General features: G+C 41.4%; 1 protein-coding gene across 1 annotated transcript; it reads left to right on the top strand.

Moving 5' to 3' along the window:
* Nucleotides 1–7409: 7409 nt before the first annotated feature.
* Nucleotides 7410–14287, top strand: LOC144257902 (keratin, type I cytoskeletal 19-like). Its single transcript, XM_077806134.1, has 8 exons — nt 7410–7994; nt 8991–9073; nt 9754–9910; nt 11211–11372; nt 11839–11964; nt 12204–12430; nt 13259–13389; nt 14262–14287. Exons 1-8 carry the CDS (start codon nt 7410–7412, stop codon nt 14285–14287), a joined length of 1497 nt encoding a protein of 498 aa, XP_077662260.1.
* Nucleotides 14288–26508: the final 12221 nt, after the last annotated feature.

Raw genomic sequence — 26508 nt, 5'->3', positions numbered from 1 at the left:
GAACAGAAACCAGCATCTTTCAGTGCAAGACTCACCCAGCAAAGACCCACCCATACACAAAGCGAGAGCTCAGCCAGCACATTCACTGTGCACCTCTGCAAAGAGCATGGAGAAGAGCTCTTCAGAATTACTCATCGCTGCTAATGCCAACACTAGTGTCCTAATGAGCCCATCTGAGCTTTGGTCCACCGTCCTGCCTATCATGATATTTGCTTCTTCCAATCGGTGATGCTCTGTGTGTCTAATTACAATAATTACTTACTTGAGTTAATCTGTACCGTGGTTGGTAATTTACCTTCTGCTGAAAAAGTGTCTCCAATAAACCTTTGCTTCTGCCTGATGCAATCAAGAAACCTGTGTCTGGGAAATGGTTTCCTCTATTCAACTTTTCAGTGGTCTCTGGTACTGGGTTAACCACAAAGCCATGCGCTCAGATAGGTCTGTTAGACTGTACCATCATCCCCAAAGGGAAGTGGTGGAAGCCTCCTCACAATAAATTAAGGAGAACAATTCTGCTTTGTCCAGTGGGGCTGAGGGAATGCACTAGCTAACTTAGCACGTCTTTTCCAGCCCCAACTTCTATGTCAGACACTGCCTGTTAACTGTGTAAACTGCGATTGTTCACAGTCTATATGTACAGCCCATATGGACCTTTGGTCTGACCCAGTCTGGCCATTCTTATGTTCTTATGTTCTCACAGAATACAAAGTGTACAGTGCTCCCTTTCTATTTATTTTTGATTACAAGTATTTGCACTGTAAAAAACTAAAGAAACAGTGTTTTTCAATTCACCTAATACAAGTACTGTAGTGCAATCTCTTTATCATGAAAGTGAACTCGCAAATGTAAAATTATGTAAAAAAACAACTGCATTTAAAAATAAAACAATGTAAAATTTTAGAGCTTGCAAGTCCACTCAGTCCTACGTCTTGTTCAGTTAATCACTCAGAAAAACAAGTTTGGTTACATTTGCAGGAGATAAAGCTGCCCGCTTCTTGTTTACAATGTCACCTGAAAGTGAGAACAGGCATTCACATGGCACTGTGGCATCCGGCGTCACAAGATAGTTACGTGCTATATGCTCTAAAGATTCATATGTCCCTTGATGCTTCAACCCCATTCCAGAGGACATGCGTCCATGCTAATGACGGGTTCTACTTGATAACGATCCCAGACAGAGCGGACCGACACATGTTCATTTTTATTATCTGAGTCAAATGCCACCAGCAGAAGGTTGATTTTCTTTTTGATGGTTTAGGTTCTGTAGTTTCCACATGGGAGTGTTGCTCTTTTAAGACTTCTGAAAGCATGTTCCACACTTTGTCCCTCTGAGATTTTGGAAGGCACTTCAGATTCTTAAACGTTGGCTCGAGTATTGTAGCTATTTTTAGAAATCTCACATTGGTACCTTCTTTGTATTTTGTCAAATCTACTGTGCAAGTGTTCTTAAAATAAACAACATGTGCTGGGTCATCATCCACGACTGCTATAACATGAAATATATGGCAGAATGAAGGTAAAACAGAGCAGGGGACATACAATTCTCCCCAAAGGAGTTCAGTCATAAATGTAATTAATGCATTATTTTTTTAACAAGCATCATCAGCATGGAAGCATGTCCTCTGGAATGGTGGCCGAAGCATGAAGGGGCATATGAATGTTTAGCATATGTGGCACGTAAATACTATGTAGTGCCAGCTACAAAAGTGCAATGCAAATGCCTGTTCTCCCTTTCTGGTGGCAATGTAAATAAGAAGAGGGCAGCATTATCTCCTGTAAATGTAAAAAACTGTTTTGTCTTAGCAATTGGTTGAACAAGAAGTAGGACTGAGTGGACTTGTAGGGTCTAACGATTTATGTTGTTTTGTTTTTGAGTGCAGTTATGTAACAAAAAAAATCTACATTTGTAAGTTGCACTTTCACGATAAAGAGATTGCACTACAGTACTTGTATGAGGTGAATTGAAAAATACAATTTATTTTGTTTATCATTTTTGTTTACAGTACAAATATTTGTAATAACAATAATACACACTTTGATTTCAATTACAAGACAGAATACAATATATATGAAAATGTAGAAAAACCATCCAAAATATTTACTAAATTTCAACTGGTATTCTATTATTTAACAGTGTGATAAAAATGCGATTAATTTTTTTAATCGCAATTAATTTTTTTGAGTTAACCGTGTGAGTTAACTGAGATTAATCAACAGCGTGAATAAAGACACAATATGGTGAACCAATAAGTATGAGACCATGCCACGTGGAAGTGAATTTTACATACACAGATGCCAACAAGTTTCCGATCTAAATTAGACAGTCAGAGGAAATGATGACAACAGGCTAAGATGAAGGAGGGAAGGGATGAAGGAGGGTTATAACAAATAGAGAAGGCGTGATTCATGTTATGTGGAGAATGCTGTTTGTGAGCATTGATTTTTTTTCTTTTCTCACTGTAAAAAATTAGAGCAAGAGATGACCAGGTGACTGAGGCACAGGCTTAGGCTGAAAACCGTAAGTTTTGAAGACGAATTTAAAGGGGGAGTGAAGATGTTTGGTGCGCTGGGAAGGGGAGGCTGTTCCGAGAGTAGGAGACAGCATGAGCCCAAAGCACTACGATGCAAGTAGGAGAAGACAAAGAGAAGAACAAGCAAGGAGTGTGAGCAGAGCACAAGGAAGGAGTCTCAAGGCTCAGTGCAGAATGGAATTGGGAAGCTGTCAGCATTGATGCCAACAGCTGTGGTTAAAATGAATTGTGCTCCTACGGGGAGGCAGAATCGCCAGCCCATTCATGAGGGAGCAGAAATGAATACAGATTACAGCATCATCAAAAAGAAATCTTTGTAGGGACAAATGAACAGACGCTACAAGGTGTGAATGAGGAGATCGAGAGGAGACCACTAGCCACATGGAGTGCAAACTGTGTGCAATAAGCATCTATTAAATACTGGGTGTTAAAAATAATTATACAAGACTATGTGGTGTCTAGATTTTTTTGAATACTCATGTATTTTATGGTATGATGTAGACACTCTAAATTCTCCATATAAGTCTGGTTTGTGATGTAGATCTGTTTTTCTGTATTTATTTATTGTACCGTTTGTAACATTTGAAAAGATTTATGTAAGTGTAAATTCCCATGACAATAACCACCCCTGAGGCTGTGAGCTCTCAAGGCCTGAGACTGTCCTTGTGTTATTTGTTTGTCCAGTGCCTAGTAAAATAGGGCTGTTCTACTTGTGTGGGATCTGTACATGCTACTGCAATAGAAATAACAATAAATAATAGTTATATTTCACCCCTCTTCTTGTCTATTGTCTCCACCTAGTCTAACACGGTGTTAGTATCAATGGCTGTGAAAGCTGTATGCTGGGAAGTAGTCACATGAATGACAAATCATAAATGTATTGTACAATATTTAAAAAAAATTAAATACAAATAGAAGAATCATTTCAGAAGAAATACCAGTTGGGTACACATCTATCTATCTATCTATCTGCCTGCATTGGACTGACCACCTTGATGTCTGGTGTTTGAAGCACTTTAAATAATCCAGCTCTGTTGCTCACTTCCCACTTTCTCACAGTGCTCTGCCAATACATTTCCGTGTTCTGCTGCAGGCTCGGGCATTGTCTCCTGTTCCAATCCATCACTGCACACAGATCCCAGCAAGAAAATATAAAAGGAGGGTGAACCAGCTGTGCCTTCACTCTCACTTCATTCTTCCTGGTATTCCCTAATGTCTCTTTGGATTCTTCTTTGCCATGATTATTGATCGACGATGACGCCCCCAGCGATGTAAACACCAGGAATTTTTATTGCATCGTGAAATATCGGTAGAATCTGCAAGCAGATTAAACCCTCCAGAAAAGAAATCGAGGAGGTTAAGGATGAGCTTCTAAGAGTAGATGATTCTGCTCTTGTTGTACACGCTCTACCACACCTCCAATTCATCACTGACAAATGTGCTGAGATAACTCAAAGCTACGAACTAACCACCAGTGTGAGAGAAACTGAAGTAATGTACAAAACTGGCACCTTGGAAAGCATATTTAAGACCTAGGACCACAATCAATGTTGCCAAATTCAGCATGGTAATGATTTAATTTACCTGCTTGGAATTTTGTCAGGCATCGTCATTACAGACCAGCGAATCATTAGCCCGATAAAAAGGCATGGTCTGAATTTGAAGGGTTGCAACACTAAAACTGCAATCAGCACAGTATCCCACACCCACCCACATGCAAAAATTAAAGTCCACATTTACCGCAGAGTACTGATTTCCAACTTACTCTCTGTTTGCACATCAAAGAACTGGAAAAATTTAATAGATGATGCCTGGTAGTTAATTATGCAAATTGCATAAGGTAATTATGACAAGTGACAAGATAAAATCATGTATAACAAGGTAGCAGAAACATCACGAAGCAATGCTTAGGAAAGAAAGCTCTGCTGGTTTGGACACACCCTCCTCGTGGAGCACACAGGGCTCTTAGAGAAAATATTCTATAGTGGACTTTTGATGAACAAAAGAACCAGACAGAGAAAGAGAGAGATGTCCTGAAAATTAACTCTGCCCATTGTTGTAAAAAGCCATCGGTGGGAAGGTGCAGTGGGAAATCAACCATTTTGGTGGGAAAAACAGTAACACATGATGCTGCAAGTTTTGAAGCAAAAGGTCACAGACAGCAGGAGAGAGTCGGAGTTAATGAGATGAGTAGCAAACATAAATGCATTTCCCTCTCTGATCCATGGCAGGGCCTGTACGTCAAGCAGCGGAGTCTTTAGCTAACTACAAATGTACAAAAATCTTCCGTGGAATTGACAACGAACTTCTGTTTGTGCTGCATGTAATTCAGGCAAGTTTTGCTGTGCTGGCAAGAAAGCGGAACTCTGCTGTGCCAAAACGATACCTCTGAAAGAGAGAACAGAAGTTACCCCCTCCACAAAAGCTGCTTAGTGAGGACAGCTATTGGCTAATTTCTTCAGAGATCCGACACAGCATAACGAAAGCTTCAAGCAATAAAAGCATTATATTAATTTCTGTTTGTCCTCAGAGCCTCACCCTGACTCCAATTATACTCCACAGTACAAATGATGAAAATCAGATTTTCTTCCTTACAACTTTCCTCATGATTGTGTCTTTGGTGACTTACATTTGGGAAGCGAGTGGGGTACATTTCTGAAGGGAGGACTGGCTTCTGTTTAAAGCACTGTAGCCTAATTCAGGAGCCCTGCATGTAATTCTTGGCTCTGCCACAGTTTCATTCTGGGACCTTGAGGAAGTCACTTTCTCTCTCTGTGGAAGGATTATTTTAATGCTGTTGGGGGTTTCCATGTAACGAGTAGTTAATGAATGTGGCAGGGCATCTAGAGCCTTGTGATAGGCATGCTTTTTATCATTTGAAATCTAAATAAATTAATTATGATCACTTAAACGGGGATCATAGTACCCTAACTTACATGAATGGGATGATGATAAATCCATACATACTTGGGAGGCACTTGGGTATTATGGGATGGGAGCCATATAAGTGCGTAATATAGATAGCTATTCCTACCAGTAAACAGGAGATGGTTTGAGAGGTATGGATTTGGAGGGATTGTCTTTCAGATCCCAGAGGAGAAGGACTTGGAGAATTAGGCGCTGACAACAGCAAGTAGTTTTTCAATAACCCTTTTTCCTCTAATATGGAATCCCTTTCTCTGTCTCATTCAGGCAACACGATATAGGAATTTAGCCTCTCCTTATACAGAGAGTTCCTGATTGCTCCTAAATCTCTGTCTTAGGGCTTCCAGATCCCTAGCACAATATCTCATGCCAGCAAATCTCAGCTGTTCACAGCTGACAAGTTCTGTTTGGGTGTAAATAGTTCTAACCATTTTGCAAAGAAGCCCCTCTCTTCTGGAGTGGCAGCTGATGCCCTCTCTGTCTTCTCTGACAGCACCAGTCTATATAAATGAGGGTTCATCACAACTTCTCCCTTAACGAGCTACCTGGGAGGAGGGAGGAGGTGAGACAAAGCCCAGTTACTACTAATGGTTGCTTTTAATTGCGATCTATTAGGGAACGTGTGCCTTTGTGCACTTGAAGAGAAAAGCGTCCAATTATTAAGATGTCCTCTTGGGAAAACGTTACTGACCTTTTCTGTAGTATGCCAGTTCTGTGAATCCTTTTCTTGTTCCCACCTGTATATCATAGCAGTAGTGGTGTCCAAGCTCTCAGAGCAAATCCGAATGAATTACTATGCAGTTGAGAAATGAGAACAGCTCTTCTCCCTTCAATTTCCCTGCTCAGTATAGATTCTTACACATTAGCAATGGAAAAGGTCTATTTGGTCACACCTAGTCGACCCCTTTGCAGCCAGTTGTTCCTCCAGTGCTATCAGCAGTCCAGTTTTACATTCTCTGTTTCAGGAGTTCCCAGAGTTTTTCACATACACAACAAATATTAACAGATAAATTGTCCATGGACAACCCCACACCCATTCACCACTGCACGGACCATTTCCCCTTTCACTCATTGTCACAAAACATCCAGCTGGCATCTACAGCAATTACTTACATGGGAAAAGTAACATTAGGAAAGTATTTAATGTATTTTTGGCTTATTTCAATGCAGTTTTCAGCTGAACTCAAGGAGGAGGGGAACCAGTTAACCAGCCAACTCTCCACAGACTACCAGCAAGAGCTCTTTGTGGATCAGCAGCAATCTACAGGCTCTAGTTCGGGAACCCCTGCTCTACTTCCACAGCCTAACAATTCCCTTTGTTAGGAGTGTATTGGACCTAGCATCTGTCACAGTATTAGGAGCAGACCTGAATATTTATATCATGGTGTCTCAGACCTTTCCACTGAGAGGTTCATCACTATTTTCACTTTACTAAAGCATGACTCCATGTTTATTCATTCATTCACTTTGATCTTCGATATCTACGCCCCAGCATCTCACATGTAAAACATGCTTATTGAAGACAAAATAAAAACTTAAATAAAACAACAACATATAAAGAGCTTTCTGTTGCAATAGACTGCATTATTTCTTCCCTGTATATAATTTAGGGCAGTGTTTTTCCTGGCTTCTTCTTGTAAAATTTTTTCATAAAGAAAAGCCAATGATTCATGAAACATCATTGCGAGTGTACACTTGGAACTAGCTGCTAAAGTGTAAATTAACTTCCTTGTTGTACTGGGATTTCTGGAGGGAAACTGCCTTTGGGAAATTATTCTTGGCATAAACAGCAAGACTAGTCAGCCCCATGGGAAGGAGAAACACCCTACTGGTGACACCCACTGTGGAAGGTATAAATAGAGATCTGTGGGGATAGAAAATCTGCAGTCTGAATTCATATCAAGCTGTGCCTCTTGCTTTGGGCTTTGGGCTGGACTCTCAATCGCTGTCGCTATGAGCTGCAGCACCAAGCAGACTGTTACTCTCTCTTCCAAAGGGAGGAGTAGTGGTGGTAGCTGTGTGGTTGGAAGTGGTGGTGGAGGAAGGACTTCTTCCATCTCTTCGGGAAGATATAGCTCCTATGGGATAGGCAGCGGTAGAGGCTTTTCGGGCAGGAGTTACAGTGGTGGAGCGAGTTGTGGAGCGGGACTGAGTGCTGGTAGCTTTTCTGGAGGTAGCTATGGAGGGGTCTTAGGAGTAGGTCTCCCAGGATACAGTTATGGAGGTTGTTCCAGCACTGGGTTCAGTGGTGGCAGCACCCGCTGTGGATATGCAGGTGGCTTTGGTGGTGCAGTCAGTGGTGGCTTTGGTGGTGGTGGTGTTTGTGGAGATGGCGTATTTTTCAACTGTGATGAGAAGCTGACCATGCAGAATCTGAATGACCGCCTGGCTTCTTACCTGAACCAGGTGCGATGCCTGGAGGAAGAAAATGCTGCCTTAGAGTGCAAAATCAGGGAATGGTATGCCCAGCATGGACACTCCGGTGTACCAAAGGACTACAGCTGCTACTATAAGGAAATAGAAGATCTTCAAAATCAGGTGACTTTTTTTTGGCTGCATTCTCCATTGTAAGAGCTTCCCTCTGAGTCTGTGTTCAGATCCTAGGGCAGTTGTGAGAGGCAATATTTCACTTTTTGTAAAATGTTCTTTGCAGACATAAATTAAGGCAACTGCTTTTATGAACTACGAGTGAGGGTGTGAAAACTCATGAATCCATTTACAATTTGCCTTTTCTTGACCAGATTTGCACATAGAGAAAAAGGTTACATATGCAGGGAACATTCTGGCCCTGGTCAGTACTCCTCATGAATGAAGTTTGTAACAGGAGTTTTAAAATATTTATATTCAAAAGGGAGGTGAGAAGAGAAATTCATTCATTAATCCACTGAGTTATCTTCATTATTAAATTGTATCCTGTCATCAGTTTTCCCGGATTCTAGTTAAAATCTCATTTCTATTTCAACCAACTTTGAGCTCGTATACAGAAGTGAGGGTGGGGAAGGGGAATATTCTCCTAAAGAACAATAAGAAAAAAAGGATCACCAATGGTTTTGAATGGGCAATTTAATTTTTTTTAAAAATATTTTCCAAGTGTATTCTGAAAAAGAGTTAGCCAGACAGGAAAAACAAAGGAGACAGAATCACAGGGTGCAGGAGAGAGATACCTGCCAAATGCTGAGCTGTAAAGTAAGTCTTGCGATGAAAAAAATATAAACTCATAGTTACAAACCATAGACCAAGTTTGAAAATGTGAGGTTTGTTATAGCAGACACTAGGGAGCACTAATTATAATTGCAAAACTGTTAGCATTTTAACAGCTTGTTTTTACACATTCATTCATTTCACCTATTTCACTTCACACACTTGGACATTTCTCAAACATTTCTCCTTGGATCTGAAATTTTCTGTGCTTCCTATCTGTCTGAATTTGAATACTGGGAGAGTAAAAAGACTGAAATTTGCAATGTGGCACTGAACGTGACATAGTGAAGAGACTTCAGAGCTGAAAATCCCCTGGACCCTATTCTTTTCCAGATTGTTTGCACTACCCTAGACAACAACAAGATCATTCTGAACATTGATAACAGCAAGATGGCAGCTGATGACTTCAGACTGAAGTGAGTACCTCTCTGTACCAGACAAACCCTGTCATTCTCCTCTTGTTCCCTCACATCCTATTTACAAATTGACAAATGAAGAAATCCCCAACCAAGAATTACTGGAATTCCTGATTCATGACAGGTTGTATTTTTGTGAGATGTTATTATTATTATTATTAATTATCTGTATTAGAGTACAGCTATGAAGCTCAGTCATGGCCCAGGACCCTATTGTGCTAGGCACTGTACAAACACAGAACAAAATGACGCTCACCACCCCCAAAGAGCTGACAATCCCACTAGAAGACAAAAGACAACAATGGATACAGACAGAACAATGACACATAAGTGACGATCTCCGATTGATATGTGCCTTTGGTCTTTGCCTCTAGAGGTGCCAGAATAGGGGCATTTCCAGGACAGAGTGTTTGAGGCAACAAAGAGTTTGCTTGTCAGGTTTAATGGGCTAAAATATAGGGACAACAGATGTACATTGGGAAGAGTCCATTGAAGGCAATGGAGCTATGCAGATTTTTACCAACTGAGAGTCTGGCCCACGGATTTTTAAAAAAGAAAAGGGTTTCGATTATTTCCCAGGGGACATGCAGAAAAATTAGTGTGTGACATCTTTGTAGTAGTTCCTTAATGGTGGGCTCAGCCAGGGGCTGACTTTTCTGTCTCTTTTGTCCATGGCTTAGGTATGAGACTGAGCTGGCCCTTCGCCAGAGTGTGGAGGCTGATATTAATGGCTTACGCCAAGTTCTGGACGAACTGACCCTGTGCAGGTCTGACCTGGAGTCACAGCTTGAGTGCCTGAAGGAAGAGCTGTGTTGTCTGAAGAAGAACCATGAGGAGGTAGGAGCTCATTCCCTTAAATGGATTTTTTTTTAAATTTTGTACATTACTTACTACAGCAGTGGGGACCTGACCCTGATTAAAACACCAGGGCACGACTGCAACTACGACCAAGAGAATATTAATAATAATCTGCATTATTATGATAGTACTCCTTTCACAAATCCCGTTGCCTATCATATTCATTCTAATTTGAAATATAAAGAGGGCGGATCCTGAGCCGGAGTAATTGTCATAAGCAGCCCAAGAGCTCAGGTCCAGCCATCTAAGGTTTGTGAACAATGTAGGACCTGAGTGTTAGGAATGAATGTCAAGCTTCTGGGAGCTCCTGGGCTCTGCAGAAGGGGAAGGGGAGAGAGCTACCTTAGAGACTAGAGGTGAGCTGGAGAAATCTTCCAGCTGATTTGTCACGGGCCCATTACTTAATTTAACTCAAAACACTTCATAAACAATTAATTAGTATTAACAACATCCCTGTGATGCTAGTATTCTCTCTGTTGCAAAGCCAGGATATTTAAGGAATGGTTAAAAGAAGTGTCCTGCCCAAAATCACTTGGAAACTCAGTAGCAGATCCAGGAAGAGTAGGTCAAGAACTCTAAGCACTGAACCAAGCTCCCTTCTCTTGAAATGTAAATATGAAAGGAAAAAATATGAAGAGAGCCAACCTATTGTGACTAATCTAAGATAAAGAATGACTTCTTTGTCAAAAAGAGGCCAAGAGAACCTGTAACACTAGTCCAAACCCATTCAGGAAAATGAGTGACTTTCATTCATCAAAGTTAATTCTGTCACAATATGTATGCAACAAAAATGTCAGTGGAAATGCGCTGACTGGATTTGGTGAGTAGAAGAGCCACACACAAAAATGGCTCTTGTGAAAACATAAACTGTTAAAAAGCATAATGTAGAAACTATCACAGGAAATCACCTCTTATGCAAGATCCAGTGACAAAAAGACCCAGGTGAAGATGAAGCATAAAAAATGTCCTTTTTTGCTGCAAAAATAGTCAGGAATTCCTTAATTTGCTGTGATTAACCATCACACAAACCAATAAACACCCACTGTTTCTTTACCTCAGGAGTACTCACTGTAGAGCTTTGCTTGGAAATCAGCTGTGGTTTCCCCATCAGAGCTGGGTGTATACTGGAGAAGATGCATCAGAGACAGTTTGTGACTGTCAGAAATGGGCCCCAGGACGTAGAGGCTCACTGACAGTGGCATGCTGCTCTCACTTGCCAGAGAACTCAACTCATGATTTTTTTTCTTTTCAAACAAGCTGATCTGGGTTATCTTTGCAGGAAATCAATTGTCTGAGAAACCAGTCCACTGGTGATGTCAGCGTGGAGGTTAATTCCTGTCCTGGCCCAGATCTGAAGAAAATCCTAGAGGAGATGAGATGCCAGTATGAAACAATGATTGCACAAAATCGCAAAGAGGTTGAAGATTGGTATGAATGCAAGGTAAATTCATCACAACTGTAACTCTCTCAAGCAAAAATACAGGAGCTGAATCACACATGCACGCCACGGGGAGAATTTATTCCTGTATCATATGTTCTAAACGTCATCAGCATAGATGTATAGTGACCAGGTGCACAGGGGATGGAGGCCCTGTGCATACACAGTGAATGTGTCTCATGGAAGAATGGGGTTTGCAACATGTCATTATTGAGGTGTGTTGGTGGAACAGTGGGCGAGCCTGGCAGTTAGGACAGAAGAGAATTACTGGTTAAATTGTGAGGGGTCTTAGCATTAGAATAGCAAGGGGAGTTACAAGCAAGAGATGAGATTGATTCCAGTGTGCAGAAAACTTGCTCAGCTCCTGCCTATCTTACATCTTTTGTTACTCCTTTATACATTCACTAGATCCACCTGACAATTAAAAAAATCCCTCTGAAGCTCTTTATTCTGGGTTTCTGGTTTTCAGATTGAGGAGGTGAATCGTGAGGTCATCACAAGCAGTCAGGAGGTTGAGTCCTGCAACAGCCAGGTCTCTGAACTTAGACGTCAGTTGCAGTGCCTGGAAATTGATCTGCAAGCCCATCTCAGCCAGGTATGTGATGTTGTCACCATTGATATCTCACCTGTGACACACTGACGTCTGGATTTCTGGTCTGACGGGGACCAGCCTAGCCTGGCACTCTATGTAGCCGTGATGATATCACTGCCACACCCATTGTTAGCAACGATTTGCTTTTATTTTTGCGTTGATATCCTCAACTTCCTGCATGAAAATGGGTTTAATTTAGTGCATGGCTAAAGTACATGTGGGTCTTTTGCTTCAATTCTTAGAGAGACAACCTGGAAGCCTCTTTGGCTGAAACTGAAAGTCGCTACAACAGCCACCTGTGCCAGTTACAGCAACAGATCACCTGTGTGGAGCAGCAACTGGCTGACCTGCGAGCAGAAATTGAGTCCCAGAACCACGAGTACAAGGTCCTCCTGGATGTCAAATGTCGACTGGAGCAGGAGATTCACACTTACCGCTGCCTGCTGGAAGGAGGACAGCGTGACATTGTGTACGTAGACTGCAGACACAGCGGGGCATAAAGCAAACACCTATGCTGTGATCTGTGCAATGTGTGAGATCTAAAATCACAGAGAGTGTGGGGATTCAGTTTAGATAGGTATCCAAAGCTTGAGCCAAACCTCGTTCCCGCCTCATGGGTCTGCAGAATGGAGAACTTCTAATGAGACGAGGTGCCTTCCAATACTGTGTCTAACGATATAGCATCATCTACGTATTGTTGTGTACTTCCTAGTATGTCCTGGGCAACAACTACCATGAGGAGAGGATTAACTGCAATATTTTGCCATTTCTGCTCCAGACAGAAGCCGGGGGTGCAGAGGCAGCTGTGAAAATGAGAGAGAATTGTAACAAGACATTAACCTAAGTATTTCAAACCTGCATAAAAGACCCAGTCTGAGATTTTGCCAAAAGTCCAGCTCATTCCTTCTTTTATCCCAAGCATCTGGCATCTCCCCAACTCCACTTTGTTGTGAAACAAGTGGTACAAATAATTAGGCAAAGATTTTCCTGATTTGGAAACAAGGGGGTCAGCAGACCCTGTTTAAAAAGCCCATTGGCAATGGCAGCCTATGACTAATTCATCCTTTGTGGGCAAAGTTAGTGGGGAGAATGACTTGCCCTGTAGTGATGTGCTTTTGCTTTTCTACGTGGACAAAGTGGAGTGAGGGTGCTGGGGAGGCGTGCTGGACAGGTCCTGGCTCTTTGCTGGACTGGTAGCAATTGAGGACAGGCAAAGTCACATGGCTTCACTGAACCTACAATGCCATTGTAAGGTTGGTTTCTCGTTCATTCACCAAACATTCTTTCCTTGTCACAGTGGCTCGGATGGAGGGATTTGCGTAGGAGGTGGAATAGGAGGAGGAACAGTCACTAAAACGTCCCACTCCTACTCTTCATCTTCCCACTCTCTGCCCCATGTCACGTCTTGCCACCCTGGTGATCTAAAAGGTAAGAACTGACTTACCGTATAAGGGAAAATGTTTCTTTAGTCCTCTTCTTACCAATAGGGCAAGAGAGAAGCTGTCAAACCCACTCTCTGTTAGGTGGTTGTGAGGTGCTGTAGCTCACCTTTCAGGACCCTGTTGTAAGGCAACTGGAGAGTCTGGTAGGACATGGTGACACAACAGTGGTATGGTATGGGGAGTGTTAACAGGATCAAATGCAGTTGTGACTCTCTATGAATTATGAATGGTGCAAGTGAGGGAGAAGAGAGCTAAAAGAGAGGGAGGAGGAAAGAGGGAAAAGAAAGGTAGCCTGAAGTGGAAGCAGTGAGAGGGAGGGAGAGAGTCTAGAGAACTTGGAGAAAGAGGCTGGAAATGGAGGCTGGGTGTTTTTTAGGATGAAGGAGGTGGTAAAACGTCCTTAAAACAGAGAGACAGAACCAACGAGGTGTTGGTCGGGGATGGGAAAATGGATCCAAGGCCACAAACAGTATCTCCAGGAGGTGCATCCAGCCGTGGGGAGAGCACAACGATTTACATTTGCTTTCTAGGAAAAATAAAACACATTGGGGGCAGAGTGAGCTGGGTGTCTAGGGGATGGACTAGGCCAGGGGAAGGGCACAAGGAGCTTCCCTTGTGCATTCCCAGCAGAGCGGCTGGCCTGACCTGCGGGGTTTGTATTCTTTTTTTGTATTCTAAACACATAAACAATTTTGGGGAAGTTCTGGAGCTCATCTGAATTTATAGTCAGCAGGGTGTCTGTGTGCAGCCCCCTCACTCAGGGTATATGTTAAATAGGCACATCTCAAAGCCTGATGCTGCAGGGAAGGTTTTACTTGCTTTCTAAGCAAAGTAATGGTTCTATTTATCCCTCTCCAGGGCACGGCAGAAAGATCTGTGACTAAGAAGAGAAACCGGCATCTTCCAGTGCAAGACCCACCCAGCAAAGACCCACCCATACACAAAGCGAGAGCTCAGCCAGCACATTCACTGTGCACCTCTGCAAAGAGCATGGAGAAGAGCTCTTCAGAATTACTCATCGCTGCTAATGCCAACACAAGTGTCCTAAGGGGCCCATCTGAGCTTTGGTCCACCTTCCTGCCTATCATGATACTTGCTTCTTCCAATCTGTGATGCTCTCTGTGTCTAATTACAATAATTACTTACTTGAGTTAATCTGTACCGTGGTTGGTAATTTACCTTCTGCTGAAAAAGTGTCTCCAATAAACCTTTGCTTCTGCCTGATGCAATCAAGAAACCTGTGTCTGGGAAATGGTTTCCTCTATCCAACTTTTCAGTGGTCTCTGGTACCAGGTTTACCACGAAGCCATGCTCTCAGATAGGTCTGTTAGACTGTGCCATCATCCCCAAAGGGAAGTGGTGGAAGCCTCCTCACAATAAATTAAGGAGAACAATTCTGCTTTGTCCAGTGGGGCTGAGGGAATGCAGTAGCTAACTTAGCACGTCTTTTCCAGCCCTAACTTCTATGTCAGACACCGCCTGTTACTGTATAAACTGCGATTGTTCACAGTCTATATGTACAGCCCGTATGGGCAGGTTTATGTGAATTTGTGGGTTTCTTTCATAACACTATGCTAAATTTTAGGGTTTTTTTTTAAAAAAAGGTGAATTGAGCACAGCTGAAAGAATCTGGCTGACAGTTGTGGAGACTGAATGCCTCAGTATAATTCTGGAAGACAGGCCTTGTCACTGCTAGGCTGCCCCTTAAGAAATGGACTAAAGTAACCAATTCCCTTCAGACAGGTCACTGGGCTATTCCTTTGGTCACTACCAGCCTAAACTGAACTCATTTTAGTAATCTAAAGGTGAAAGGCTATGTAAGCCGTTACCAACCCCCAAACAATCCAGTCCCACTCTGAGCCACACACTGCGTCTGATGAAGTGAGCTGTAGCCCACGAAAACTTATGCTCAGATAAATTTGTTAGTCTCTAAGGTGCCACAAATACTCTTCGTTTTGCGGATACAAACTAACACGGCTACTATTACCCTGCGACTCTGAAACCTGACACTGGGTTTGGTTCTCAATGGGTTTGTGACAGTTTCTGTCAGAACCTGATCTTCTGTGTTTGTGCCCATGGGGACTCACTTAAACCAGACACATTTTCTCAAATTCTAAGATTTTGTGAAACTACAGTTTCAGCCCAGAAGTGAGAATGGGACAGTGGCCATCTTGAAAATGCTCTTTTTTTGAGTAGAAATTAGATGGGGAGAAAAGAGGCTGAGAGAGAGAGAATGCAACATTTTATATGTAATATTTTTGTCATTGAATACATATTTTACAAATAATGGATGCACTTAAAATTAATTCTGATTTTAGTATTCCTAGTTCCAGAAATACTTCCCATTTTAAATATTGCTGGAACAGTCACAAATATCATCCAAAGGAGCAAGAACTTTGCTGGCTTTTGTTTTAGAGCAGGGCCCTACAGATGTTTCAGTGACCATACAGATGGCGTAATATGTAAAGACTAGGGCTGTCAAGCGATTAAAAAATTAATCATGATTAATTGCGTTGTTAAACAATAAGAGAATACCATTTATTTAAATATTTATTTAAATATTATATTTTCTACATTTTCAAATATATTGATTTCAATTACAACACAGAATACAAAGTGTACAGTGCTCACTTTATATTTATTTTTGATTACAAGTACTTGCACTGTAAATAAACAAAAGAAATAGTATTTTTCAGTTCACCTAATACAAGTACTGTAGTGCAATCTCTTTATCATGAAAGTCGAACTCACAAATGTAAAATTATGTAAAATAAAAACAGCTGTCAAAAATAAAATAATGTAAAATTTTAGAGCCTGTAAGTCCACTGAGTCCTACTTCTTGTTCAGCCAATCACTTAGACAAACAAGTTTGCTTACAGTTTCAGGAGATAATGCTGCCCGCTTCTTGTTTACAGTGTCACCTGAAAGTGAGAACAGGCGTTCACATGGCACTGTTGTAGCCGGCATCACAAGATAGTTACACGCTAGATGCACTAAAGATTCAGATGTTCTTTGATGCTTCAACCACCATTCCAGAGGACATGCATCTATGCTGATGACGGGTTCTGCTCAATAACAATCCAAAGCAGTGCAGACCAATGCATGTTTATTTTCATTATCTGAGTCAGATGCCACCAGCAGAAGGTTGATTTTCTTTTTTGGTAGTTTGGGTCCTGTAGTTTCCGCATCGGAGTGTTGCTCATTTAAGACTTCTGAAAGCATGCTCCACACTTCGTCCCTCTGAGATTTTGGAAGGCACTTCAGATTCTTAAACCTTGGGTCGAGTGCTGTAGCTATTTTTAGAAATCTCACATTGGTACCTTTTTTGCGTTTTCTCAAATCTGCAGTGAAAGTGTTCTTAAAATGAACATCATCCAAGATTGCTGTAACATGAAATATATGGCAGAATGAGGGTAAAACAGAGCAGTGGACATACAATTCTCCCCGAAGGAGTTCAGTCATAAATTTAATTAACGCATTAATTTTTTAACGAGCGTCATCAACATGGAAGCATGTCCTCTGGAATGGTGGCCGAAGCATGAAGGGGCATATGAATCTGGCACCTAAATACTACGCAATGCCAGCTACAAAAGTGCCATGCAAATGCCTGTTCTCCCTTTCTGGTGGCAATGTAAATAAGAAGAGGGCAGCATTATCTCCTGTAAATGTAAACAAACTTGTTTGTCTTAGCAATTGGCTGAACAAGAATAGAACTGAGTGGACTTGTAGGCTCAGAAGTTTTACATTGTTTTGTTTTTGAGTGCAGTTATATAACAAAAAAAATCTAAAATTGTAAGTTGCACTTTGTAAAGAGATTGCACTGCAGTACTTGAATGAAGTGAATTGAAAAATACAATTTCTTTTGTTTATCATTTTTACAGTGCAAATATTTGTAATAAAAATAATATACACTTTGATTTCAATTACAACACAGAATACAATATATATGAAAAGGTAGAAAAATATCCAAAATATTTAATAAATTTCAATTGGTATTCTATTTAACAGTGCGATTAAAACTGCGATTAATTTTTTTAATCGTGATTAATTTTTTTGAGTTAATCGCGTTAGTTAACTGCGATTAATGGATAGCCCTAATAAAGACACAATACAGTGAATGAATAAGTATGAGACCATGCCATGTGGAAGTGAATTTTACATACACAGATGCCAACTCAGCAGACACACAGACCTAAAAGCAAGTGTGTTTGCGTGTGCGTGTGTGTATGAGTCCTGGGAAGCTACTCAGATCCTGAGACCTTGGTAACGGCCACCTTTAGCTGGTAAATAATCAGGATGGCCCATTTCAAACAGTTGACAAGAAGGTGTGAAATAATAATCAGACTCCTGATTATCACTACAAAAGTTTTTTTTTCTTCTGCTGATAGTAGCTCATCTTAATCGATTACTCTCGTTAGAGTTGGTATGGCAACCCCCATTTTTTCATGTTCTCTGTATATATATATCTTCCCACTGTATTTTCCACAGCATGCATCTGATGAAGTGGGCTTTAGCCCACGAAAGCTTATGCTCAAATAAATTTGTTAGGTGCCACAAGTACTCCTCGTTCTTTTTGCTGATACAGACTAATGCGGCTATCACTCTCAAACCTGAGTAGAGCTGAGTAACCTTTTTTGGCCATATCTTCATTTTGTCAAAACACGTCGATTCTGAGAGAGGGAAACATTTTGTTAATTCATGTTGATTTCACTGAACTGATTTGGTTAAAAATAAAAAGTAAAAACAATTGACCCCAAATCTAAATAATTGACCCCAAAGCAAAATGTTTCAATCTATCAATTTGCAGCTACTTTTCATTCAGAAATATAGGTTCAATTTTATTTTAAAAAACATTAAATGTTTTTAAAAGCTCAAAAATGAAAGGAAATTTTTTGTTTTGGGTTGTTTTGTTTAATGCAAAATTATTTTTCCTCCAACTTTTTGATTTTGGGAGTGATAATAATTTCAAAAAATTTTCATTTTGGGTCAAGCTGAAAGAATTTTTTTTAAAACTTTTTCAGTATGGCTAGTGAACTGAAAAATCCATTGTTCACACAGCTTTTGCTGAATAAATGTGACAACAAACTAGATATGAAAGTCATTTTTTTACACAGCTGGTGATTTATTGCTACAAATACACAAACTAAAATCAGCGTCTGATATTCTTCAGACATTTAGAAATGAAAATTAACTATATTAACATCTGCCTGATTTCCACTGCGTTATGGTGGTTTTACAGGATAATTCCATGCACATCTATCCGTTTACATGGACATAAAACTGGTGTAACAGAGTGCAGAACCTGGCCTTTGATTTCTATGTCATAATTCAAATAAAATAAAATAAAATAAAATTCACAACAAAGGTGAAAAGGTTTCTGAAACAAAGGAAAAAGGTTTCTAAAATAAAATAAGTGTACATCCTAGAAAAGGTTTCTGAGATCTTCTACCCATCAGCTTGCGGCGTGGGGGTAATATCTATACAGAGCACTCAGACCCGAAAGGTTGTGCATGGTATATTGGGATGAAATGTCTCTTACACTCCCCTCTGATGGACACTCTCATCCACAAAGAAAACCTTTTAAAGTCCAGAATCATGTCACTCCATGATCATACAAGATCCAGATTAAACGAAGGGACCAGAAATTACTGTTAACAAACACAAGGGAGACACAACAGGAGGAAACAGGGGACACCTGAGGGGAGCCAGTATTATAGCATCTACAGCATATTCCAAAGCATGTCTTGCAGGCCCACAGACACATAGAACAGTGTGTGTATGTGTGTGTGTGTGGGATTCCTCTGCTCAGAAATGAAGCATTATTTACAACACAGAAATAGATAAACTCTCCCTATAGGAGCAAAGGAATTTTCATATTTGGAAGGGAGCAGTGATCTCCTTCGCCTGGTATCCCATCTCTGACAGTGACCAGTGCTGGATGCTTCAGAGGAAAGTGTAAAACTTTCATAATACACATAATTCCATTGCTTAATTATACTATAAACTGGGAGGGACTGTCTTTCTGACTCCACCGGGTGATCAGTTTGTGCCCTGTAACATCAGGATTGCTGAGGACCCAGGGAAGGGTAATATTTTGACTCTGACTCACCAGCAGAGGAAGCACGACTCCCCTCTGGTATATAGTAAACAGAATTCTGGGATTTAGAGGAATCCAGGGCAGTAGGAGTTTTTTCCCCATAACTTGCAGGTACTCTACAAGAAGAAGTTGTAATGGGAGGAAAACGGCACATCGCCAATACTCCGTTAGCTCTTCCTCTGCCTGCACCTTTGTGGGTCATGGCAGACAGGCATTCTGACCCTGGAGGTGTCTACTTAGACCCTGGTCTTTAGTTGCTGGGAATATAGCCTGCATATCCCTGCCAAAGAAAGCCAGGCAGCAGGAACCAGAGGTGCTTGAACTACCGGTGCTGGGAGTGCTGCTTCATTAGATCCAGGTTTACAGTTTGGTTCAATGGCTCTCAGCACCCACACAATAAAAATTGTTCCAGCATCTCTGGCAGGAACCACCCAGGGTTTGAGGTGTCTCTTGGTAGTGTCCATGAGGAAGCAGGTAGGAGAACTGCAAGAGGAAGTGGCTGGTTTGAGTAGCATCCACAAGCATGAGGACTTCATCAACAGGACACATCTGAAGACATCAAGATGGAGGATGCTAGCTGACTAGAAAAGTCTACCGCAGCACCAAAAGAGAAAGGAAAACCAGTTGCTCTGCAGGGAGGAAACTTAGCTGCTGGCCACCTTGGGCAGTAGGCAGCGATCCACCCCTCCACTCAAGTCCCCCATCCACTGAGGTCAAGAATCAGTATGCTGTACTGCCAACAGCGAGAGAGGAGCAGGTCCCAAAAGCTGAGGAAGAGGAACCACCTGCCCGAAGGCTAGGGGTTCACAGTCACCACACCCAAGAGAAGGAGATGTAGGGTGGCGGTGGCCTGGGATTCCCTTCTGAGGGGAACAGAGACATCCATCTGCTGACCTGACCTTATGTCCTGGGAGGTGTGCAGCCTGCCTGGAGCCCTGATCCAAGATATTACAGAAAGGTTACTGAGGCTCATCTGTCCCTCTGATCACTAACCCATGCCGCTCATCAGCGCTAAGTGTGCAAAATGCTTTACAGAAATAAAAGAAGACACAGTCTTTGCCCCAACAAGTTTCCAATCTAAATTAGGCAGTCAGAGGAAATGATGACAACAGGCTAAGATGAAGGAGGGAAGGGATGAAGGAGGGTTATAACAAATAGAGAAGGCGTGATTCATGTTATGTGGGGAATGCTGTTTGTGAGCATTGATTTTTTTTCTTTTCTCACTGTAAAAAATTAGAGCAAGAGATGACCAGGTGACTGAGGCACAGGCTTAGGCTGAAAACCGTAAGTTTTGAAGACGAATTTAAAGGGGGAGTGAAGATGTTTGGTGCGCTGGGAAGGGGAGGCTGTTCCGAGAGTAGGAGACAGCATGAGCCCAAAGCACTACGATGCAAGTAGGAGAAGACAAAGAGAAGAACAAGCAAGGAGTGTGAGCAGAGCACAAGGAAGGAGTCTCAAGGCTCAGTGCAGAATGGAATTGGGAAGCTGTCAGCATTGATGCCAACAGCTGTGGTTAAAATGAATTGTGCTCCTACGGGGAGGCAGAATCGCCAGCCCATTCATGAGGGAGCAGAAATGAATACAGATTACAGCATCATCAAAAAGAAATCTTTGTAGGGACAAATGAACAGACGCTACAAGGTGTGAATGAGGAGATCGAGAGGAGACCACTAGCCACATGGAGTGCAAACTGTGTGCAATAAGCATCTATTAAATACTGGGTGTTAAAAATAATTATACAAGACTATGTGGTGTCTAGATTTTTTTGAATACTCATGTATTTTATGGTATGATGTAGACACTCTAAATTCTCCATATAAGTCTGGTTTGTGATGTAGATCTGTTTTTCTGTATTTATTTATTGTACCGTTTGTAACATTTGAAAAGATTTATGTAAGTGTAAATTCCCATGACAATAACCACCCCTGAGGCTGTGAGCTCTCAAGGCCTGAGACTGTCCTTGTGTTATTTGTTTGTCCAGTGCCTAGTAAAATAGGGCTGTTCTACTTGTGTGGGATCTGTACATGCTACTGCAATAGAAATAACAATAAATAATAGTTATATTTCACCCCTCTTCTTGTCTATTGTCTCCACCTAGTCTAACACGGTGTTAGTATCAATGGCTGTGAAAGCTGTATGCTGGGAAGTAGTCACATGAATGACAAATCATAAATGTATTGTACAATATTTAAAAAAAATTAAATGCAAATGGAAGAATCATTTCAAAAGAAACACCAAGTTGGGTACACATCATCTATCTATCTATCTGCCTGCATTAGACTGACCACTTTGATGTCTGGTGTTTGAAGCACTTTAAATAGTCCAGCTCTGTTGCTCACTTCCCACTTTCTCACAGTGCTCTGCCAGTACATTTCCGTGTTCTGCTGCAGGCTCGGGCATTGTCTCCTGTTCCAATCCATCACTGCACACAGATCCCAGCAAGAAAATATAAAAGGAGGGTGAACCAGCTGTGCCTTCACTCCCACTTCATTCTTCCTGGTATTCCCTTGTCATAAATATAAAGGGAAGGGTAAACCCCTTTAAAATCCCTCCTGGCCAGAGGAAAAATCCTCTCACCTGTAAAGGGTTAAGAAGCTAAAGGTAACCTCGCTGGCACCTGACCTAAATGACCAATGAGGAGACAAGATACTTTCAAAAGCTGGGAGGAGGGAGAGAAACAAAGGGTCTCTCTCTGTCGGTATGCTGCTTTTGCTGGGGATAGAACAGGAATGGAGTCTTAAAACTTTTAGTAAGTAATCTAGCTAGGTATGCGTTAGTTTATGATTTCTTTAAATGGCTGAGAAAAGAATTGTGCTGAATAGAATGACTATTTCTGTCTGTGTGTCTTTTTTGTAACTTAAGGTTTTGCCTAGGGGGATTCTCTATGTTTTGAATCTAATTACCCTGTAAGGTACCTACCATCCTGATTTTACAGGGGTGATTCCTTTACTCCTATTTACTTCTATTTCTATTAAAAGTCTTCTTGTAAGAAAACTGAATGCTTTTTCATTGTTCTCAGATCCAAGGGTTTGGGTCTGTGGTCACCTATGCAAATTGGTGAGGATTTTTACCAAACCTTTCCCAGGAAGTGGGGTGCAAGGGTTGGGAGGATTTTGGGAGGAAAGATGTGTCCAAACTACGTTTTCCAGTAAACCTAGTTAGAGTTTGGTGGTGGCAGTGGTTATTCCAAGGACAAAGGATAAAATTAATTTATACCTTGGCGAAGTTTTAACATAAGCTGGTAAAAGTAAGCTTAGGAGGTTTTCATGCAGGTCCCCACATCTGTACCCTAAAGTTCAGAGTGGGGGAGGAACCTTGACCCTAATGTCTCTTTGAATTCTTCTTTGCCATGATTATTGATTGACAATGACGCCCCCAGCGATGTAAACGCCAGGAATTTTTATTGCATCATGAAATATCGGCAGACTCTGCAAGCAGATTAAACCCTCCAGAAAAGAAATCGAGGAGGTTAAGGATGAGCTTCTAAGAGTAGATGACTCTGCTCTTGTTGTACACGCTCTACCACACCTCCAATTCATCACTAACAAATGTGCTGAGATAACTCAAAGCTACGAACTAACCACCAGTGTGAGAGAAACTGAAGTAATGTACAAAACTGGCACCTTGGAAAGCATATTTAAGACCTAGGACCACAATCAATGTTGCCAAATTCAGCATGAAAATGATTTAATTTACCTGCTTGGAATTTTGTCAGGCATCGTCATTACAGACCAGCGAATCATTAGCCCGATAAAAAGGCATGGTCTGAATTTGAAGGGTTGCAACACTAAAACTGCAATCAGCACAGTATCCCACACCCACCCACATGCAAAAATTAAAGTCCACATTTACCGCAGAGTACTGATTTCCAACTTACTCTCTGTTTGCACATCAAAGAACTGGAAAAATTTAATAGATGATGCCTGGTAGTTAATTATGCAAATTGCATAAGGTAATTATGACAAGTGACAAGATAAAATCATGTATAACAAGGTTGCAGAAACATCACGAAGCAATGCTTAGGAAAAAAAGCTCTGCTGGTTTGGACACACCCTCCCCGTGGAGCACACAGGGCTCTTAGAGAAAATAATCTATAGTGGACTTTTGATGAACAAAAGAACCAGACAGAGAAAAAGAGAGAGATGTCCTGAAAATTAACTCTGCCCATTGTTATAAAAAACCATCAGTGGGAAGCTGCAGTGGGAAATCAACCATTTAGGTGGGAAAAACGGTAACACATGATACTGCAAGTTTTGAAGCAAAAAGACAGTTTGCTGTCACAGACAGCAAGAGAGAGTCGGAGTTAATGAGATGAGTAGCAAACATAAATACATTTCCCTCTCTGATCCATGGCAGGGCCTGTACGTCAAGCAGCGGAGTCTTTAGCTAATTACAAATGTACAAAAATCTTCCGTGGAATTGACAACGAACTTCTGTTTGTGCTGCATGTAATTCAGGCAAGTTTTGCTGTGCTGGCAAGAAAGCGGAACTCTGCTGTGCCAAAACGATACCTCTGAAAGAGAGAACAGAAGTTACCCTCTCCACAAAAGCTGCTTAGTGAGGACAGCTATTGGCTAATTTCTTCAGAGATCCGACACAGCATAACGAAAGCTTCAAGCAATAAAAGCATTATATTAATTTCTGTTTGTCCTCAGAGCCTCACCCTGACTCCAATTATACTCCACAGTACAAAGGACGAAAATCAGATTTTCTTCCTTACAACTTTCCTCATGATTGTGTCTTTGCTGACTTGCATTTGGGAAGCGAGTGGGGTACATTTCTGAAAGGAGGACTGGCTTCTGTTTAAAGCACTGTAGCCTAATTCAGGAGCCCTGCATGTAATTCTTGGCTCTGCCACAGTTTCATTCTGGGACCTTGAGGAAGTCACTTTCTCTCTCTGTGGAAGGATTATTTTAATGCTGTTGGGGGTTTCCATGTAACGAGTAGTTAATGAATGTGGCAGGGCATCTAGAGCCTTGTGATAGGCATGCTTTTTATCATTTGAAATCTAAATAAATTAATTATGATCACTTAAACGGGGATCATAGTACCCTAACTTACATGAATGGGATGATGATAAATCCATACATACTTGGGAGGCACTTGGGTATTATGGGATGGGAGCCATATAAGTGCGTAATATAGATAGCTATTCCTACCAGTAAACAGGAGATGGTTTGAGAGGTATGGATTTGAAGGGATTGTCTTTCAGATCCCAGAGGAGAAGGACTTGGAGAATTAGGCGCTGACAACAGCAAGTAGTTTTTCAATAACCCTTTTTCCTCTAATATGGAATCCCTTTCTCTGTCTCATTCAGGCAACACGATATAGGAATTTAGCCTTTCCTTATACAGAGAGTTCCTGATTGCTCCTAAATCTCTGTCTTAGGGCTTCCAGATCCCTAGCACAATATCTCATGCCAGCAAATCTCAGCTGTTCACAGCTGACAAGTTCTGTTTGGGTGTAAATAGTTCTAACCATTTTGCAAAGAAGCCCCCCTCTTCTGGAGTGGCAGCTGATGCCCTCTCTGTCTTCTCTGACAGCACCAGTCTATATAAATGAGGGTTCATCACAACTTCTCCCTTAACGAGCTACCTGGGAGGAGGGAGGAGGTGAGACAAAGCCCAGTTACTACTAATGGTGCTTGTAAATTGCGATCTATTAGGGAACGTGTGCCTTTGTGCACTTGAAGAGAAAAGCGTCCAATTATTAAGATGTCCTCTTGGGAAAACGTTACTGACCTTTTCTGCAGTATGCCAGTTCTGTGAATCCTTTTCTTGTTCCCACCTGTATATCATAGCAGTAGTGGTGTCCAAGCTCTCAGAGCAAATCCGAATGAATTACTATGCAGTTGAGAAATGAGAACAGCTCTTCTCCCTTCAATTTCCCTGCTCAGTATAGATTCTTACACATTAGCAATGGAAAAGGTCTATTTGGTTACACCTAGTCCACCCCTTTGCAGCCAGCCAGTTGTTCCTCCAGTGCTATCAGCAGTCCAGTTTTGCATTCTCTATTTCAGGAGTTCCCAGAGTTTTTCACATACACAACAAATATTAACAGATAAATTGTCCATGGACAACCCCACCCCCATTCACCACTGCATGGACCATTTCCCCTTTCACTCACTGTCACAAAACATCCAGCTGGCATCTACAGCAATTACTTACATGGGAAAAGTAACATTAGGAAAGTATTTAATGTATTTTTGGCTTATTTCAATGCAGTTTTCAGCTGAACTCAAGGAGGAGGGGAACCAGTTAACCAGCCAACTCTCCACAGACTACCAGCAAGAGCTCTTTGTGGATCAGCAGCAATCTACAGGCTCTAGTTCGGGAACCCCTGCTCTACTTCCACAGCCTAACAATTCTCTTTGTTAGGAGTGTATTGGACATAGCATCTGTCACAGTATTAGGAGCAGACCTGAATATTTATATCATGGTGTCTCAGACCTTTCCACTGAGAGGTTCATCACTATTTTCACTTTACTAAAGCATGACTCCATGTTTATTCATTCATTCACTTTGATCTTCGATATCTACGCCCCAGCACCTCACATGAAAAACATGCTTATTAAAGACAAAATAAAAACTAAAATAAAACAACAACATATAAAGAGCTTTCTGTTGCAATAGACTGCATTATATCTTCCCTGTATATAATTTAGGGCAGTGTTTTTCCTGGCTTCTTCTTGTAAAATTTTTATCATAAAGAAAAGCCAATGATTCATGAAACATCATTGCGAGTGTACATTTAGAACTAGCTGCTAAAGTGTAAATTAACTTCCTTGTTGTACTGGGATTTCTGGAGGGAAACTGCCTTTGGGAAATTATTCTTGGCATAAACAGCAAGACTAGTCAGCCCCATGGGAAGGAGAAACACCCTACTGGTGACACCCACTGTGGAAGGTATAAATAGAGATCTGTGGGGATAGAAAATCTGCAGTCTGAATTCATATCAAGCTGTGCCTCTTGCTTTGGGCTTTGGGCTGGACTCTCAATCGCTGTCGCT

This window comes from Eretmochelys imbricata, chromosome 27 (assembly GCF_965152235.1).
Source record: "Eretmochelys imbricata isolate rEreImb1 chromosome 27, rEreImb1.hap1, whole genome shotgun sequence".
Lineage (NCBI taxonomy): Eukaryota > Metazoa > Chordata > Testudines > Cheloniidae > Eretmochelys > Eretmochelys imbricata.
Note: the sequence above shows the minus strand (reverse complement) of the source record. Positions and strands in the feature narration are given on the sequence as shown.